The following is a 21,572-nucleotide window of genomic DNA, read 5'->3' as shown; positions in this document are numbered from 1 at the left end:
CTTGGTAAAGAAAGCAGGGGCTAGCAGGATTTGCTTGATTTCTGTGTTACTAGAATATTCTATTTTTCTGTGGTATTTTAACAAGGCGTTTGAGCTGGTTTGGGCTTGTTTGCATGTCATGTACTGCAGCCGCACTGTTTTTAACCCATTGAGAGGTATTCCAGCTACAAAGTTTCCCATAGTAGCACTTGTGTGATCACCTAGTAGTACTTCTCTTAGACCTTCCACCATTTACCCCCTTAGCTCTTTCTGGCCTCTCTCCCTCAGATTTTGACAAATATGGATGGACAATTTCCTGTGGTTTCTCTTGCCAGTCAGGCTGATATGGGTATTCTGAGACAGTGTAGCAAATGCCTCATGTAAATGGACAACCCTCTACTACTACCACCTAGGAACACAATTTCTGAGAAATGCAATAACATTAAGAAGCTAGAGTCTATGCTCTCTCCCTCACAAGCCAGTGCATCTGGCACTGAGAAAGTTGTCAGCACAAACGTCACACTTCAAACACCACTCACATACACAACACACACTCACATATGCAGAGGTCATCAACAAAAACATACCCAAACAAAAGAGATCTCCCAGGCAAAAACACGTGAACTCCACTGCCCACCACACCATACAGCACACACAGTCTACACACCTGTGTCCCAACATATTAGTCATAGGAGACTCCACTGTGAGACGAACAGATGTGCCCCTCACCAGGCTGGATAAGGATAAAACCATAGTCAGTGGTTTGTCAGGTGCCAGAATCCACCACATAACCAATCCACTTGGTGTTAACCAACATGAGTAACCACTGCACCATCCCTACAGTGTCATCCTCCCAGGTAAGATCTGGACACAAAGCGGTCACTTCAAAGTAACAATCTCCCAGATCCCCTCCCCCCCAAGCTAGGCTCAAACAAAATAACTTCTTCAAAGCTGATTACAACCACCTGAGGGAAGGTATAAACAGTTTCACAGCCCCTACCCCCTCCAAAGGAACTGGCACATACGTCCAAACCTGCACCAAAGTACTATACAAGCATTTGTATAGCTGCATGGAATCAGGAATATCTGACAGGACAAAATCATCCTCCTCAAAGAAGAGTAAACCTGTCTGGTGGACATCTGCAATAAATAAACTCTATAATAAAAGGAAAAAATTGCTGTCCAGGACCAAGAAGGAGCAGGTGCCTAATTGGAAGCAATCTCTCCTTAGCCTAAACAACCAAATAAGAGCACTAGTGAAATCCTCCAAAGCAAACTTCAAGTCCCAACTGGCAACTAAAGACAATCATAAGGCCTTCTCCATATATGTCCTCAATCTCAAAGAAAAAACTCAGACATGCTCAGCACTGGGTGGTCAAGGACACCATATACACAAATGCCGTAGATACAGCCAACTTGCTGGCAGAAAGGTTAAGTGAAAACTTCACCCCTCTGTCCGCCCCATCAGTAAATCAGGACATCCCCAGCACCCTCCCCCCTCACCTTATCTCTAGGGAGTAAGTCATCACTGCCCTCTCAAAGGTAAAAAAATACAGTCCCCATGGGACCCAATAACATCTCAGGCTGCATCCTAAATGAACTCAGGCAGGAACTTGCAGCACTATTAGGCACCCTATTCAACCAAACATTGAGCACCAGCTTTCTCCCTGCCAAGAGGAGGACAGCAACTGTCATCCCTTTGCACAAAGGTGGAGCGTCCACCAATCCAGGAAATTATAGATGCATCAGCCTAACTAGACTGATCTGCAAGGACATGGAACAGTTTAAAATGGACCTCATTAACAATGACATTGGCAACCTCCAAACATTCGATACCACACAGTTTGGTTTCATCAAGGGGAGATCATGCCTGTTAAATCTTGTCAACTTCTTTGAAACAACCACCAAAGCCATGGACGAGGGGAAGATGGTGCACGCCGCCTACCTTGACCTGGCCAAAGCCTTCGATACTATTCTTCACTCAGTATAATAGTGTCAAGTAGGCATCAATCTGCCAAACTGGCAAACTAACAGAACCCACCTAGTCAAAACAGGTGCAGACACCTCAAGCAGTAGACCCATAATGAGGGGTGTACCCCAGGAATTGATCTTGGGGCCTCTGTTGTTTGGGATATACTTTTTTGAGGTGCAGCCAAAACCAGTGGGCTATGGCTGGCCAAGTTTGCAGATGACTGTCAGCTGGGCACTGTCAATTCCCCTAGTGATGTGGACATCCTCCAAGAGGGTCTCACCCAAACAAATGACTGGTGCCAGAAACATGGCCTCAAACTGAATGCCAAAAAATGCATCATCATCCCCTTTGGGGAGAGTGACGTCCCCACAAATTATTACATTTGCAATCAGTTGTGAGGGACTTGGGTACCTAGGTTGATAGCAAACTGACTTTTGACCACCATGTTGCAGTCGTTGTACGGAAAGCTTTCCACATGGCCCACCTCATTAGTAAGGGTATCTCATCCAGGGACAAGGAGGTCATAACATCCCTGTATTCTTCCTTTATAAGGCCCATTATTGAGTACAATGCCCTTTTCAGCATGTACCTCACAAAGCACATGCAGCAGCTGGAGAGACCACAGAGGTTTCTCACCAGGAGAATCCAGGACCTCAAACATCTACCCTATACAGATGGGCTAAAAGCCCTGTCCCTCTACTCAGTCTCATACAGACTCCTCAGTGGTGACCTCTGGCATACAAAGCAATCTCAGACCTTGCCTTGATGGGACTGCTGCAAATCCGCAAGTCAAGTTCCACTTGAGTAACCTGCACGTGCCACCTCAACCTGGTCTGTGACATCAATAGGACTTGTTGGTGGGCCAGATTTGTGTCCCAGAGACTCCCCCATCTGTGGAACAGACTCCCTCCCATGTCAAGAAGAGTACCTCATTAACCCTTTTTAAGCCCAACACGGATAACTGGATGGGGAACAGAAAATACACACATGTGATTCCACCTGTATCCTTGTTGGACAGGGGCATCAGGTGCTGACTTGTTGGAACATGGGCTAAAATCTTGGCTAGGCTTGTAAGGGCCTCAGGGCCAATATCCTAGCAACTTCCAATGATCATATATATATAAAAATACGCACACACATATATTGAGGTTTACTTTTACAAAGGCGAAACACACTCATGCGATTGCTCATATGAGCGAATCGTAACTTCGAAAAACAAAACCACGACAGTTTCCAATGTTTGAAACTTAGCAAATCAAAATGCAGATTGGCTGATTTTCAAACATAAATGTCGAAAAATAATGTAATGAAGTGTAAAGCAGTGGGGCAAGTCCACCTGCACCCCCCATGTGGAGGCACTACAGTGGGGAAAGGGACCATTTTCTGATCCCCAAAATGTCGAATTTGCAATGAGCGAATGTCACTCTGCATTCGCTCATTGCACATTCGCACTTGTTTGCATTCGTTTGCAAACTTTGCAAACGTCCTTTCGAATATTTGCTGTTCGCCCGTGTGCAAAACGCGCACATGACGGTAAACATATATATATATATATATATATATATATATATATATGTGTGTGTGTGTGTGTGTGTGTGTGTGTGCATATGTGTGTATGTATATATATATATATATATATATATATATATATATATATATATATATATATATATATATATATATATATATATATATATATATATATATATATATATATATATATATATATATATATATATATATATATATATATATATATATATATCTATATATATATCTGTATATATATATATATATATATGTATATATATATATATATATATATATATAATGTATATGCCCTTTTCCCCACAGTAGTGCGATCCTGGAGTTAAATAGGTATACGCCCTTTTCCCCACTGTAGTGCGATTCTGGTGTTAGTATATAAAGTTGGGGGGGCATAGCTCCCCATCTATTCTGGTTTTATATCATCCACTTTACAAATGAGTATGTTGAAATATAGCATTGTAAGATTTCAGTATTGTGGGTTTCAGCCAAATGATTTTTCAGTATTTTGAAAATTCAGTCTTATGGTCTCAGTCAAATGAGTTTCAGTCATATGAAATTTCTATCATTTGATAGGGATCCATATATGGGTCTACTTCATAACACTGAAATTTCATAATGTTGAATTTCATAACATTGAGACCATAACATCAAAAATTCAAAACCGTGAAAACCCAAAACATTGAAAACTCAGAACACAAAGTGTTCTTCATAACATTGAAAATTACATTGCACAAGTAAATTAGATGCTCTCCACCTACAACACCACCTAACTAACAAACACACTTTCTATTTCGTTTCTGCAGGGGGGCAAGCCCCCCTGGACCACCCCGTGTAGGGGGCCCTGCCCCCCACACCCCCTGTAAATTAAATATGCCAACACCAAGAACTTTTTTCCACTGTAGTGCAATCTTGGAGTTGGTATATTTAATTTACGGGGTGTGGGGGGCAGGAGGCCTTGCCCCCCTGCAGAAACTTTGTAGAAAGTGTGTTTATTAGTTAGGTCTTCTTATAGGTGGAGAGGACTTTATTTACAGTTTAGTATTGTTTGTTCAAATGGCAAAACATTTGCCGTTTGTTTAAGTAAAACTGAACACAAACATTCCGAATGGCCACAATGTCGACCCAAATGATTGACACATCTGAGACATTGAGTCGAAACTGTTATTGAAACCATCACGTGATAGCCATATAGGAGGTGATGTAAATCAGACTCCTATACGACATATCACGTTTTTCAAGGGGGGCAAGCAGCCTTGCACCCCCCACTACTAATATATTCTATCTCCGATATCGCACTACAGTGGGGATATGGATGTATTTACAATCGCCACTGTACCGCGATCTCCTTGCAGATAGTTTAATACACTTTTGCAAATGCACTACTGCATTCGCATAAGTGTGCTCGCCTATCCCATCCATTTAAATTTTGTGCAGGACATTCTGATTTTCGGCAGCAGTGCTGCCGACAGACTGCCGTTCACAAACGATAGTAAACCGTTATTTACAAATGCACTGTAGTTTTCAATGTTATGAAGCACAGTTTCAATGTTCTGAGTTTTCAGTGTTTCGGGTTTTCAGTCTTTTGGGATTTAGATGTTATGGTCTCAATGTTATGAAGTACAACTATATATATATATATATATATATATATATATATATATATATATATATATATATATATATATATATATATATATATATATATATATATATATATATATATATATATATATATATATATATCTATATATATATATATTTATATATATATATATATGTATACACACACACACACACACACACACACACACACACACACACACACACACACACACACACACATACACACACACACACACACACAGTGGATATAAAAAGTGTACACACCCTTGTTAAAATGTCAGGTTTTTGTGATATAAAAAAATGAGACCACAATAAATCATTTCAAAACTTTTCCCACTTTTAATGTGACCTATAACATCTACAATTCAACTGAAAAACAAACAAATCTGTTAGGGGAAAAATATAAAAAATAAAAAACGTACAATACGCTGGTTGCATAAGTGTGCACACCCTTAAACTAATACTTTGTTGAAGCACCTTTTGATTTAATTACAGCATTCAGTCTTGTTGGGTACACACCTGCCATCAATTAAAGAGAGACTGATTAACCCCAAATAAAGTTCAGCTGTCCTAGTAGGACTTTCCTGACATTTACTCAGTTGCCTGCTACAGCAAAAGCCACGGTTTGCAGAGAGCTTACAAAGCATCAAAGGGATCTCACTGTTGAAAGGTATCAGTCAGGAGAAGGGTACAAAAACATTTCCACAGCATTGGATATACCATGGAACACTGTGAAGATAGTCATCAAAAAGTGGAGAAAATATAGGACAACAGTGACGTTGCAAAGAACTGGATGTCCCTCCAAAATTGATATAAAGACAAGACGAAAACTGGTCAGGGAGGCTGCCAAGAGACCTATAGCAACACTGAAGGAGCTGCAGGAATTTCTGGCAAGTACTGGTTCTGTACTAGATGTGACAACTATCTCCCGTACTCTCCATATGTCTGGACTGTGGGGTAGGGTTGCAAGACGGAAGCCTGTTCTTACACAGAAAAACATCCAGGCTCAGCTAAAATTTGCAAAACAATACATCGTCTCCTAAAAGCATGTGGGAAAATGTGTTATGGTCTGATGAGACCAAGGTTAAACTTTTTGGCCACAATTCCAAAAGGTATGTTTGACGCAAAAACAACACTTTGCATCACCAAAAGAACACCATCCTCATGGTGAAGCATGGTGGTGGCAGTATCATTCTTTGGGGTTGCTTTTCTTCAGCTGGTCTTTAGTCAAGGTGGACGGAATTATGAACAGCTCCAAACACCAGTCAATTCTGGCCCAAAACCTTCAGGCGTCTGCTAGAAAAATGAAGATGAAGAGGAATTTCAACTTTCAGCATGACAATGACCCCAAGCATACATCCAAATCAACAAAAGAATGGCTTCACCAGAAGAAAATTAAAGTTTTGGAATGGTCCAGCCAGAGCCCGGATGTAAATCCAATCATAACTCTATGGGCTGACCTGACGAGGGCTGTGCACAAGAGATGCCCTTGCAATGTGACAGATTTGGAGTGCTTTTGCAAGGAAGAGTGGACAAATATTGTCAAGTTAAGATGTGCTATGCTGATAGACTCCTACCCAATAAGACTGAATGCTGTAATTAAATCAAAAGGTGCTTCAACAAAGTATTAGTTTAAGGGTGTGCACACTTATGCAACCAGCTTATCGCACGTTTTTTATTTTTTATATTTTCCTCCAACAAATTTGTTTGTTTTTCAATTGAATTGTACAGGTTATAGGTCACATTAAAGGTGGGAAAAGTTTTGAAATGATTTATTGCGGTCTCATTTTTTTATATCACAAAAAACTGGCATTTTAATAGGGGTGTATACACTTTTTGTATCCACTGTATATGTTGCTTCAGGATTATACCACTATATGGCAATACGTACTGAATATTATTTATAGCATATACAGAGGATTAAGACTGGGGTTGTGGATGAATGGATGGATAGAGGATTATGATCAAGTCACTGATCGTAACCTGTTTGTTATGTGTGTGAGACACGGATGCCAAGAAATTTGAGGTGAATCTTATTTCCCATGTTGACGGCACATAATTAAGGGTTATGATCAGAGACCTCATCATAAGTCTTGGTAGTGCATGGAGCTTAGCGATAATGGAGAACACTGGACCTTGCACAAGTCCAAATCCAGAAAACCGACTGACGTTACTATGCAAAGTCCAGTGTTGTCTGTTATCATTCTTGCCGAGCATATCTCTCTGCTGTTCGCAACATTAACAGTTGTGGATATATCATATCATACCTTGTATATATATATATATATATATATATATATATATATATATATATATATATATATATACACATATATATATATACACACAAACACACACACACACACACACACACACACACACACACACACACACACACACACACACACACACACACACACACACACACACACACAACAAAAGTACAGTTTTGTACCTACCATAAATGTAGATGTTCGAGGATCCACATTGCTGCAGTCCTAACCATTGGGTAGTCCGCTGTCCAGTCGGCCCGAATACCAAAGTATATGGCTGACGTCGGTCAAGGCGCATTAGACTGATGTCAGGACGTCAGGGTACTAATGCGCATGACCGACGTCATATCCTCAGTCTTTTCTTGCCCCAGATGTCAGAAGACCCTAAAAAGACAAGGCCCAAACCAAAAAACCAAAAAACCCTGCACCAAACATATATACAATATATACAAATGTACAAGAGTAAATCCTAACCCACACCACCACCCCTAAACACAGAGGGGAAGGAGGGAGGGTAAATTGGACTGCAGCAATGTGGATCCTCGAACATCTACATTTATGGTAGGTACAAAACTGTACTATGTTCTTCATTCCACATTGCTGCAGTCCTAACCATTGGGTAGAATCCCAAAGCAGAGGTAAGGGAGGCTGGCAAATCACAAGGAAGCAGGAGCTGTCAACATGCCTTGCAAAATAGCTGTGGCAAAACCAGCCCTAGATTTAGAGTAGAGAGGAAGATGGTAATGCTTAGAGAAAGTATGCACTGAACTCCAAGTAGCTGCCTCCAAAATATCCTTAGTTGCCACCCCCCTTAGAAATGCTGTTGAAGTGGCAGTAGCCCTAGTGGAATGAGGCCTAATCCCAGCTGGAATCTCCTTGCCATGATGGGAATAACAAAATGAAATGCAAAACCCAATCCACTTAGAAATAGTTTGCTTAGACACAGGCTTGCCCTGAGAACTCAAAGCAAAAGAAACAAACAACTGCTGAGACTGCCTGAAATCCTTAGTCCTGCTTAAATAATAACGCAACTGCCTATGTACATCTAAAGTGTGCAAAATCTTTTCCCCCTTATTTTGGGGATCTGCATAGAAAGTAGGCAAATGAATAGTTTGGTTTAAAGCCACACTAGAAACCACCTTAGGCATAAAGGAAGGATTAGTACGTAAGGATACCCTATCCTTATGGAAAATCAAAAGGGCTCTACTGCCATAAGGGCCTGCAACTCAGAAACCCTTCTTGCAGAAGTAATAGCCAACAAAAAAGCAGTCTTCCATGACAAGTATTTCAATTCAGCAGTAGCCGCAGGCTCAAAAGGTTGTAGAGTAAGTTTTTCCAACACAAAATTGAGATCCCAAGCAGGAGTAGGAGCTCTACGTGGGGTCTTATATTCTTTGCCCCTCTAAGAAACTGCTTGAACAAAGGATGCGAAAACAATGGTGGGTCACAATCATAGTGAGCTGAAATTGCTGCAGCATGAATCTTAATGGAAGAGAAGGACAAACCTTTGTCCAACAACTCAGTAAGATATTGAAGAGCCACACTCAAATTAGGCTCAGAAATCTCCAAATTCTTTGCTGCACTCCAAAATAAAAATCTCTTCCATTTTCTCGTACACCTTCCTTGTACTAGGTCTTCTGGCTTCCCTAATCACATTTAAAACTTGTTGAGGAAGTTGAGACCTGCTGTGTTTCAGAACAGAATATGCCAGGCTGTTAGATGAAGAGAGTGAAGCTTGACATTGAGCAGGTGACCGTCCTTCTGAGATAACAGATGTGGAATCAAAGGCAAAGGCCATGGAGGCTTCCTTACCAGACTCCTTAGTAGTGGGTACCAGTGTTGTCGAGGCCAATCTGGAGCTATTAAAATCATCCTTGGCTTGTCTTGTCTGACCTTTAGGAGCACCTTTGGAAGAAGAGGCAGAGGTGGAAAGGCATACACATGAAGATTTTTCCAACTGAAAGAAAGAGCATCCACTTTCCAAGCTGTGTGATGAAACCCCTTTGTGCAAAACTTTGGCAGCTGGTGGTTTAGTGGAGAAGCGAACAGATCTATGTCTGGAGTTCCCCATGACACTGTCAATTTCTGAAATACATGAAGATCCAGTTTCCACTCGTGGGGATCCATGATTTGTCTGCTTAACACATCTGCTAAGGAGTTCTGTGCTCCCGGCAGAAACCTTGCCTGTAGAGTTAGTTGCAAGCTAAGCGCAGTTTTAGATAAAATAATTGCTTGCCTGCATAGAGGATAAGAGTGTGTTCCCCTTGTTTGTTGATGTACCACATGACAGTTGTGTTGTCTGTTAGAATCAACACCTGCCCTGGAAGAAGTAACTCCTTGAAAGCCATTAATGCAAACTGGACTGCTAACATCTCCTTCATGTTGATATGTAGATGCTGAAGTCTGGCAGGCCACTTGTCTTGTATCCACTTTCCATTTAGATGAGCTCCCCAAGCAACATCCGAGGCATCTGTCGTTAGAATCTGACTTGCCTCTGGCCGGGTCACAGAGAGTCCCTTGTTTAGGTGACATTCCTGAGCCCACCACAAAAATTCTTTTTGAATGCAAGGTATTATTTGAATGACAGTGTCCAAATCCTGGCAGTGCTGTGTCCACAGATTTTTGAGATACCATTGTAGCTTCCTCATATGCAGTTTGGCATTGGGAAGTACCAGAATACAAGATGCCATGAACCCTAAGGCTTGAAGGACTGTCCTTGCAGTCAGCCCGGACTGAAGAGATAGATGATGGAAGTAACTGGAGAGATTCTTTTGTTTGTCCGGGGTTAAAAGGCCATCTGGGCTGCTGTATTCAGTCTCACACCCAGAAAGCACATGTCTTGAGAGGGTACTAGACTGGACTTTATTTCGTTCACAGAATACCCTAGGCATCTTAACACTGCTATGACATATTCCAAATGCTGTAGAAGGTCTTCCTTTTCTTGAGCCAGAATCAGGCAGTCGTCCAAATAAGGATAGATTTGAATTCCTTTTAGCCTGAAGTAAGCTATCACTGGAGCCAGAACCTTTGTGAATACTCTGGGCGCAGTAGATAAGCCAAAGGGCAATGCAGAGAACTGATAATGAGAATTTCCAGCTTGAAAACGCAGATACTTTCTGCAACTTAGTGTTATAGGCACATGAAGGTAAGCTTCCTTGAGATCTAAAGTTACCATCCAGTGATCTTTGCCCAGCAGAGGTAAAAGCTGTTGTAATGTCAACATTTTGAACTTGGGAATGTCCAGAAAAGTGTTGAGGATAGATAAATCCAAAATTGGTCTCCACGTGTTCCCCTTCTTTGGTACTAGGAACAGGCGAGAATAAAATCCTAGGCCCCTTTCTGGTACAGGGACTGGCTGAATGGCCCCTATTTGGAGTAACAGAGAAATTTGCTTGTGAGCCTCTTTCCTTTGTGGAGGAGGAACGTCTGGCATGCCTTTGAAAGGGGCAAAGTATGGAAATAAAACCTGTAACCGTGATGAATGATATCCAAAACCCATCTGTCTTGAGTAATTAAATCCCAATTTTCTTTGAAAAGAGACAGTCTTCCTCCCAAAGGAGCTGCCAGACGAGAATGAACTGGCAGCTGAAAAGGCAGGTCATTGGGTCTGTTTACGAAAGGACTGACCCCTGCCCTCACCAGAAGTCTGAGCAGGAGAACTCCCTGTTCTAGGCCTAAAAGAACCTTGAGCTCTGCCTCTACCACATCTAGACCTACCCCTAGACTGGGAATCATAAGCAGGATATGTCCATCCCTTAGTAGGCCAATTTCTGCTAAACTTTGGAGGCTGCACCTGCAAAAAATCTTTAACAGTCTGCATAGATTTAGCCTTGTCCTCCATTTTCTTTAAAACTGCTTCCACAGGCGAACCAAACAACACATCAGACTGTAAAGGAGCATCCAAAATTCTTGTCTTAACATGCTCAGCTAAATTCTGATCCCTCAACCAAGCGTGCCTGCGAAGAACAGAACCAGTGGCAGCCACCCTCGAGGAGGCCTGCACAGCATCAAAACCACATTGCAAAGAATGCTTACCCACTTGTTCAGACACATGAACTAAGTCCAGCAACTCTTTACATTCAATACCTTCCGCCAGAGCATCCACCTTAGATTTCAATTGTGAAAGGAGGTAATTTTGATATTTTAGCATGTGAAACTGACAATTCAACGCCCTCATGGCTAAAGTGGAAGAAGTATACACTTTCTTTCCCCATCTATCCAAAGCCCTTGCCTCTTTATCAGAGGGAACAGGATTTTTAACAACCGAGGCCTTAACACCCTTAGGCCCCTGAGAAACAATTTCTGGGTCTGCCCTAGGACTCTTAAAAAGATACTTATGAGCTTCAGGCACCCTATAGTACCTATCAGGTTTAACAGGGGCAGGAGGCAAAGAATCAGGGTTCAGGAAGCCTCTGCAAAACATCTTCCACCACATTCAACACAGGAGGTATAGCTAAGGGCCTATGCTGGGGTAAAACAAAAATTCCCTAAGCCTCTTCCTGGAATCAGAGAAATCTTGGCCTTCCCATTTAAAATGCTCCCTCATGGAATGCAGAGTCTCTGAAAATGAAAAATCCTCAGGAGGAGAAGCTGAAGGAGTGGAATCATCCACATCAGAATCAGAATAATGAGGAAACTCCTGCAAGTCTTCAGCCGAAGACTCAGAAGCCTCTGAACCCTGTTCAAAACTCTCAAACTCAGGCTCCACCCTAGGCCTCTTATCAGGAGGGGGCATAGAACCTCTAATCATAGTAATCAAATCCTCTGCCATTTTAAGCATATGTTTCTTAGGCACAGAACCTGAAGTGCTAGGAGAAGCCCCCACTGAGGCTAAACTTGGCCTACCTCTCAAAGAAGTCTTGGAAACAGAAGGAGAGGCTCTAACTACCTTAGGAAGAGAGGGAAGAACAGATACCTGAGAAGCCCCCTCAGCCTGGCCTACCTCCTGAGAGGGCACATCCTGTAACAGTAAAGTCTCTGCCTGAGACTCCACAGAAACTCCTGGCAAAACTTCTGGCTCCACTGAGCCTTCTAAAGAACCGACGTCCGGGACTGCCGGTTCTTCAACCCTAGGCTTTGCTGCTTTGTCCTAGCGCTTTTTGGACGAAGCGGGCGTCGGAGCATCCGACGGCATTTTATAATTACAACGCTTCCCAAACACTAACCTGGCACAGTCTAACCTCCTCTTAATAGTGCGTTTGTTAAATCTAGCACAAGAGCGGCATCCAACAACGTCGTGCTCAGGCCCTAAACAAGGTATACACAAAGTATGGTAATCCCTATGAGGTATCTGTTTCCCACAAGAAATACAGTTATTCACTTTTTCTGACATCCGGTTAAATACTGAGGCAAGAAAAACCAAAATGTTCCCAACGGGTACTTAGCCAACTTTGATTCGGTCTGAAACTCCGACTTCAGAAAATTTCAGAACGCCAACCTGCACTCGCAAAACTGCTTCTGCATCGGACCATGCGGCAAAAAAGACTGAGGATATGACGTCGGTCATGCGCATTAGTACCCTGACGTCCTGACATCAGTCTAATGCGCCTTGACCGACGTCAGCCATATACTTTGGTATTCGGGCCGACTGGACAGCGGACTACCCAATGGTTAGGACTGCAGCAATGTGGAATGAAGAACATCACAAAGCTATGTTTGTGGGTATTCAAGTATCTTAGTCAAATCAGCACCTTTTCAGAGGCAGGATGAAGCTCGGGTATCTACAGAAACCCATGAAGGCATGGGGAGAATAGGCAAAACTCCATCCAAACCATGACAGGAGATTATGACTGAACCCTGGTCCCTGGAGCTTTGAGGCTAAGATCTTACTTTCATGCATATACACATCACAACTGCATTCTCTAAGCAGAAGGAAAGCTTCTATGATCCATAAACTAACTTTGGGCGGCACAGTGGTGCAGTGGTTAACGTTGTCGCCTCGCAGCAAAAGGTTCTCCGGTTCGATTCTCGGCTGGGGTGCCTTCTGTGTGGAGTTTGCATGTTCTCCCTGTGTTCGCGTGGGTTTCCTCCGGGTACTCCGGTTTCCTCCCACATTCCAAAGACATGCATCTGGAGCGTTTCTCCCCGGGCCTCCGCTGAAAACAGGCTCTGTTGAACCTAGTCGGACATTCCCGGTCAACAAATGTTAAATAAATAAAAATAAAATAAAATAAACAGCTACCAACTTAATACATCTATATGGGATCTCAATATAGGAAAGAAATCACTTGCACATAGCTATCTGTAAAGCCTACTTTGGCCCACAAACCAGTGCTGATGTAATATATCATCTAAATATAGTCTATTTAAGAAGATCAGGATAAGTTAAGTCTTCTCATTAATTCTGTAAGTAAGTGGGTCTGGTGTTCCCCCTTAACTCCCCATTCTGCATTTTCAAGACAAGTGAGATGTAGGGGACTTGAGGGCTGCCAGCCTCCACTTACAAATGGAATTAATTGTACACAACTACAACCACTCAATAAAAAGACTGTGTAAATGTCACAAAAATACAACTATACAATCAAAACACAGTTGGTGTTGCTTGTGCACAACAGTACACGATAAAGAGCAAGTTTTTATTTCAACAAAAAAATACTACAGTGGACTAGTATACATTCTCGTTAAAATTACTCCAATGAAACTAATGGAATTACCAGAGCATGCAAAATTCAATACTTGGTATTAACACACAGTTCAGCAAATCACTGAAATTCAGATGATGCCTGATATATTGCACTTTTGCTCCCAAATTCATACAATTCAGCTTTCAGCATGTGCACGTTTGTGGGAAAGAAGTAAAAAGGAAGCCACTGTCAATGTAAACATTTGGTTCCTTTCAAGCTCTGCAAACAGTTATTCGGAATCTACTAAGAAATCTGGAAGTACAGTAAGGCAAGGAAAAAAATAAAATCTTGGGGAGACTGAAAAGAAGGCATGCACCACAGGTTATAAGAAGTTTAAAATGATCAGAAAAAAGGACAACTATCACAGATGGAGTATGCTTGACCATGCTACTTGACATGTGGTTTCAGTAAGTGACCCGACCATTGGGCTACTATCACATTACTAGGATGAATGACATTTAATGTTACAGTGCTGGCCCCTGCTGATGGATGTGGAAGAACAAGCTAACAGTTCAAAGTATTAAACAGACCTCAACAGATTGCTTAGCTGTGTGTGTGCATGTAGCCAGTGAATGTTACTGCAAAAGGAAATCACAGGGGTAGTGAGAAGGTATACAATTCCTTCCAGTCATTTCAGCTAGCTGTGATGACACAGGATTGCATTTTGCTACATCATGGCAATTAGAGGATTTAGAGACTTATAAATCCCCGCAGTAAGAGAACTTGCAATGACAAAAAATTGGTACAGAGATGTTGGAGAGTCAAAGGTCAGGTGCTCATGCCAAAGGAAAAAAAATTCCAGACAAAACAGCATATGCTGAAGCCACTTGTTGCATAGATTTAGTTGTGGTGTAGTAATCAAATGCTGACTGAGAATGGAGAATTGAGCACCTGAACAACAGTTCTCTATCCTTTTTGGGCAAAGACCTTCTAAGGCACTATCAATTCTTGGTACAGACATGGTTTCAGATGCCATCTGCTGAGGTCCATATAGACAACTTTACTGAATTGGCATGCAGCAGTTTGTAATTGTTACACTGGATGTTTTATATCACTGGTGCCCAGCAGTGGGAGGGGAGACGGTACAAAAGAAAAACAAGCACAGCAAAAGAGTCACTGGCTCTCTGATAAGCAGAAGATGACCTGCTAGTATGTATGTGCCAGATGGGACTGCACCATACCAGCACTGAAGGGAAACCAAGTGCGGTAGTGGAATACTGCACCAGAGACTTTAACAAAAAGATAAATATAACTGGATTAAAAATCATTACAGAAAACTTTGATGGTTATATAAGGAGGGAAATAGACATTTTGTACGTATCACATGAACAGTAACAGATGCAAATAACTAAAAAATTAGTGACATCCTGCACAGGTAAAATATTGTTGAAATAAAATGTGTTCCACTGCTACTATCAAAGTTTGTGACCATTAAACCTTAGACTGTGTAGGAACTCTCAAAATCAAAAGCAAGTAAAATAAACTGTAGTCATTCACATCTTAAACAAAGACATGTATATGCAGCTAACAAGTGCTCTGAACTCAAGATTCACATTTCTCTTTGCTGAAAATGTGCACCAAGACAGAAGGGGCTTACCTAGGTATGCGGTGTCGGGGACAAGGAACAAGATGGAACAATTGAGGCACTGAATACAGGAAATTTAACACCTGTGGAATAAAAAACAGCAGCATCGTCTTACTAAAATGTCCAAGGATCCCCACCACTGCAAAGGTCATCCCGGCAAAATAACAGAATGTGTCTCCAACAAACACTGCTGAAGGGTACCTAGATGAAAGATACATATTTAAACAGAAGATGAGTCATACTGAAAAACATCAAGGAATGAATAGCTTGGTCAATCTATTTTCTTTTTTTTTTGTTTTTTTAGAACTAGCAGATGTATATTATACTCATTTTTTTAAACAAATATCACATAAAATGCTCCCTCACCACCGCCAATTATTGAAAAGTGTGTTAACACTGCCACACTACGCACACCTTCCAAAGGGATGAAGAATGTAGCAAGATTTAAAGGAGTTAAAGGCATTTCTCTACAGCACACTTGTTTAGACTGTCACCTTACTCTGACAAGTAGCTTATTCCTGTAGATACCAACAGTAAAAGAGCACAGTAACAGCACAGATGCTAACACGAGCAAAAAAAGCCCAGGCAGTCAAACATTGTTCAGGCTCCCTTTACAGACAAAAGCCTACCTTACCTTTGAAGTTAGACTACCCCTGATTTCTTCAATGAAGAGTGCCAATAACAGTCTTGATTCAGTTTGACGTTTCTGGGCTAGGTGCATCTTGCACAAGGTTTGCTATTAGCTCACATTAAGAAGGACCAATGTTAAATGCACCTAAAATGGTAAAATTACCATTTTATGTACATTATACTATTTTCAATGGAAGACAGTAAGGCTATCTAGTTTCCCTTAAAATACATTGAATATTTACCTCCCCTTCACCTCAATGTTCCTTCTCATCTCCTCCACCTGTTATATTAAACCCCTTGAATGCATCTACACACAGACTCCACCACCACCTATTCTGATCGTTTATTTCTTGGGTCCATAAAACCTCTCAATGAAGAATTGCTTTAACAGATCCAAGAAGAAGCTGGTCTGTACACTCTGCAACCTGTGCCCCTTTCTCCTCCTCCTATTTAACGTGACCTCTTGATATAATTTTGTGTATCTGTGTCATACTGTCTCTGTCTTTTCTGGTCTCTGGCGAGAAAAGCTTTACCTTTTCTAGCTTCTGGTCATCTTTTTTTCTTTCAACTCATGCATCCAGGTGTCCCTTAAGGATACATTCCAACATTATGACAGATGCTGCCAATAGCCTCTCACTTTGCTGCAGGTGGTCCATTCCAAGTGTAAATACTTCCTAAAGAGCATTTCCTACTCTCTTTCAATCAGTTCCACCCCCCCCCCCCACCTGATACTTCACAAAAGAGCTGCTGTGGCCCAGCTGCAATACTTCACATTTGTCTGCACTGAGCTTCAACTGCCACCTTTCAGCCTGCTAGGTCACTCTTTCTTAATCCTTCCTTAGACTCTTATACCCATCATTCACTGTTGCACCTAACTTTTAGTCATGAGCAAGGAGGTTCATCCCATTCCTTGTTATTGCAAGACTCTAGGTAAGGGACTGATGCCTGTGGTACAACACTAGTTACTTTAATTATCAGTGATGCCTCTTCCACCACAGCACTCTGTCTTACTTTCAACCAAGAAAAAATTCAGTTTCATCTCATTATACTAGCCCAAATCCCTTTTAGCAGTTATCTCTGTGAGACCAGGTTAAAGACATTGGTGAGTTTCAGACTGATCATGTCTACTAGTACTCTCCTGTCATGTTGTTTTACAACCCAGTCATAAAACTGTGTCAGGTTTTATTGACTTGACTGCTGTCTTGCAGACCACTGTCCTATATGAATGCAACCAACATTTATATTGGGATTCTCTCTTAATTTCCCAATTAGGCTAGCAACCATATTGTTCTCATGATTGTTCATGTTCCCATTATACAAGGATACCACACTTGCAGTTTTTCCAGTACTCAGGCATCTTTGCAGAGGTCACGGACCTACTAGAAATCTTCAGCAGAGGATCAAATAGTATACTGGCCAGACTCGAGTGCCCAGAGAGACAGCCCATCCAGAGCCAGTGCCTTTTACAAAGCCGGTTCCCTGTTATCCTCCTCCTTCTTTGGCCTGGTGTCTGTCCACTATTACCTACACACTATCACATCTCTCTTGTTGCATAACATCCTTCTCTTTGCCTCACAAAGCAGATAATTAATTCTATGCCTCTGTATTTCCCCAATCTTCCTTGATCTTCTCATTTTTGTAGAGTTTGGTCGGGTCTTTTCCTCTCTTTTTTTCCTTTGCTACAAACCTTACCAAGAGTCTGCTTCCTGTTTGATCACTTCTGCCAACTCTCTTATCTAATGCTTTCTCTGCCTTCACCTCCTTGGTTTCCCTTATGCTTGCATGCTTGTGTTATGCCTTCAGCTGTTTCCCACCAACTTCTTTCCAGCAATTCTGCCAATGTCATTACCCTCCCCTTGCTGTGTAGCCACAATGGCCTTCTCTTACTGCTTCTTCAAACCCTTGCCCACAGCCCTGAGTCCTTCATTTGTGGCACATTCCCACAATCTGTTTACTCATGCAGTTTGTCCCTAGTCCCCTGACTCATTCTGACCCTCTCCCTAGCTCACCATAATCCACTCCTTAAAATCCTACATCAGCTTTGTCTTCATGTTCTTGCCCCCCCCCCCCACACACACACACACAGACACACAGAGTCTCTGTGAACTACACAGTTGCATAATCACTGATGGCTAAAGGGTGCCTTAACCCCCTCTACCTTGGTTAGGACCACAACCTGAATTTCATCCTTTCTAGTACAGCTCCACATCAGCTGGCTGAAACCATCATGATCCAAGACCAGAACCAACACTTGCTCCCTGTCTATTCTGGAGCTCAGAATCTCCAGAGCTGCTCCTGGAAGATTCAGATATCTCATGACTATGATTTTCTTTCTCCTACCCATCCTTTTAATCTCAACATCAGTCTTTCATTCTCCTCAGAAGACACATCAAAGCACAATGCATTTTCAATCTAGCAGTATTCCCCTCCCTCTACCCAGCCCTACTCTACTCTTCCTACAAGCACTTCCATTATCGTTTCCCTTTGGCCCTCTGTCCTTCCCTTCTAGCTGACTGTTACTCCCCTGCTTACTTTCTTCCTGCTCTCTTTGTTGCGTTTGTACTTGCATGACCATGTGATACCCGCACCCTGGCCCAGCAATCAAGGAGCCACAATCCTCATCACTAACACCAGAGAGGGCGTCTCATATATGAGGAAAGGATAACAAATACACACAGTAAACTGCAATTTCTCTTAAGAGCACACAGAGATCACAGTCAATCCGGGGCTGGTCGCTTCCTTGCTCTCCAGGTCCCCAATAAGACTCCCCACTGGCACAGCTATAGGGTCCAGATCTCAGCTTAGTGGGCAAGCTAAAACCTCTAGCACCCTCTCTGTCCAGCCAGTGCTTCGTATCCCTGCCAAAGGAGCTCACACACACACACACACACACACACACACACACACACACACACACACACACGCACACACACACACACGCGCACGCGCACACACACACGCGCACACACACGCACACGCACACACACACGCACACACACACGCACACACACACGCACACACACACACACACGCGCACACACACACACACGCGCACACACACACACACACACACACACACACACACACACGCGCACACACACACACACACGCGCACACACACACGCGCGCACACACACACGCACGCACACACACACACGCACACACACAAACACACTTTGAAATAAGAGTATACACAACCACACAGAGACTTCTGGGGAAGGCTGGCACAGTTTCTCCAGCTGTGCCCCTTTCTCCCAGACTATATGGTAGTTCCACTTGCCACCACCCACTAATACTTATCAGCTACACAAAGACCCTTAAAAAGGTGTCCAATTATTACTGTGCAATATTATTATCCAATTGGTAGTATGACTCAACAGTCAAGGCGTATTAGAGTGACTTGGTACAGGATCCTTATATACATACTTAACTTATCTCTACACCAAACAGCCACAGTTGAAAGGGTTTAAAATATTTAATAAATAATAAAAACACAAGACAATACTTCCTACTACACAGTGCTGGTCAAGAGTTCAGAGATCACAAAAAATACTTAAAATAATTCAGTAGTACAGTTCTGATATCACAGAAATACACAGTCTAATCTTTCCAATTTCTAGCTATTTCTAAAAGAAAACACAAGTCTAAGATGACTTACATAAGACAACAGGCAGTGCTGTGAGTTGGATGGTCAAGACAAAAATGCTTAATGCCTTCTGATTCTCTCTGTTTAAATTGCTATTTTCATTCCTGATTCCCATTACATCATTTCACACTTTCCTGGTATTCCCAGGCTAACAGATACTACATAATTGTTACAAATGATAGAATTATCTGCACAATTCTATCTGGCTAGGCTGGGCAGCTTTCACATCCCCCCCCCAAACTCAAGCTAGTTTTTCAAGTCACCCTTGATAAACGCTGCTTGAGAGGATTAGGTCTATCGGAGTATACCTACCCCATTCCCAGTCTTGAGAGCCCATCTGCATTAGCATTGCTACTCCCACTGGGGTGCTGCACTGACACATCATATGCTTGCAACCCTAGGCTCCATCTAGCAACTTGGCATTTTGCTGGCTGGCTCTGTTTAACCATGTTAGGGGGTTGTGATCGGTCATAACAGTGAATTTTCTTCCATACAGGTATGGCTGAAGTTTCTGCAATGCCCACACTATGGTTAGACATTCCTTTTCTACAGCTGCATAGCATTCCTCTCTGGGTTGGAGCCTACGACTGAGATAAACCACAGGGTGCTCTTCCCCCTCTGAAAAAATCTGGCTAAGTACAGCCCCCACCCCATGGTTTGAAGCATCCACCTGCACAACAAATTCTTTGCTGTAATCTGGACTGGTAACACAGGGGGTCCTCCCAAAGCTTCTTTAAGCTTCTGGAATGCCTGATAACATGCTGGGGTCCACACTGCCTTATCTGGCCTGTTCTTCCTTGTCAGGTCTGTGAGAGGAGCAGCTATGGTACTATAACTGGGGACGAACTTTCTGTAGTACCTCGCTGTCCCTAAAAATGCCCTCACCTGCTTTTTAGTAACAGGTGCAGGCCACGCATGAATGACTTCCACTTTGGCAGGTTCTGGCCTTATCTTACCACTCCCCACTCTATGTCCTAGGTAGGAGATCTCCGCCATACCCATCTGACATTTGCTCGGCTTAATGGTCAACCCTACCCTCTGTAGTCTGCCCAGCACCTCCTGACATGCTGAAAGTGCTCTGGCCAGGAATGGCTGTAGATGGCAATATCATCTAGGTAAGCAAGGGCAAACCTTCCAGCTCCTGCTAGGATACGATCTACCAGCCTCTGGAAAGTCGCTGGGGCATTCTTCATCCCAAAGGGCATCTTTGTGAACTCATACAAGCCAAAAGGAGTCACAAAGGCTGACTTCTCTCTAGCACTGGAAGTCAAGGGCACCTGCCAGTAACCCTTGGTAAGATCAATGGTTGTAAGAAACTTAGCCCCACCCAGCTGCTCTAGGGCCTCGTCTGTCCTAGGCATGGGGTAAGCATCAGACTCTGTGTGACTATTTAATTTCATGTAGTCCACACAGACCCCGGTGCTGCCATCCTTCTTTGGCACCAGCACCAATGGGGAGGCCCAGGGACTGTTGGACTCCTGAATCACCCCTAGTTCCAACATCTCCTGTACCTCCTCCCTCAGAGTCTGTTTGACTCTCTCAGGCACCCTCTAAGGGGCAAGCCTAATATGCCTTTGGGGTCCTGTATCCACCTGGTGCTGCACCAGGTGGGTGCACCCTGGTTTCCCAGTGAACACGTCCCCAAATTCCTGCAACACTGCTCGGATTTCTCGAACCTGGGTAGGAGATAACT

At 42.7% G+C, this 21,572-nt stretch overlaps 1 protein-coding gene across 2 annotated transcripts in view; it reads right to left on the bottom strand.

The window, feature by feature from the left end:
- DPAGT1 (dolichyl-phosphate N-acetylglucosaminephosphotransferase 1) overlaps positions 1 to 21,572 on the bottom strand; it is a 229,991-nt gene that overhangs the window by 99,029 nt on the left and 109,390 nt on the right. For both annotated transcript variants that reach the window (XM_044080866.1, XM_044080865.1), the window contains exon 5: positions 15,616 to 15,804. In XM_044080866.1, the coding sequence (XP_043936801.1) occupies positions 15,616 to 15,804 (189 nt within the window). The remainder of the gene's footprint in view (positions 1 to 15,615; positions 15,805 to 21,572) is intronic.

Source organism: Protopterus annectens, chromosome 8.part0 (assembly GCF_019279795.1).
Source record: "Protopterus annectens isolate FY-2018-M chromosome 8.part0, PAN1.0, whole genome shotgun sequence".
In the NCBI taxonomy this organism is placed as follows: Eukaryota; Metazoa; Chordata; order Ceratodontiformes; family Protopteridae; genus Protopterus; species Protopterus annectens.
Note: the sequence above shows the minus strand (reverse complement) of the source record. Positions and strands in the feature narration are given on the sequence as shown.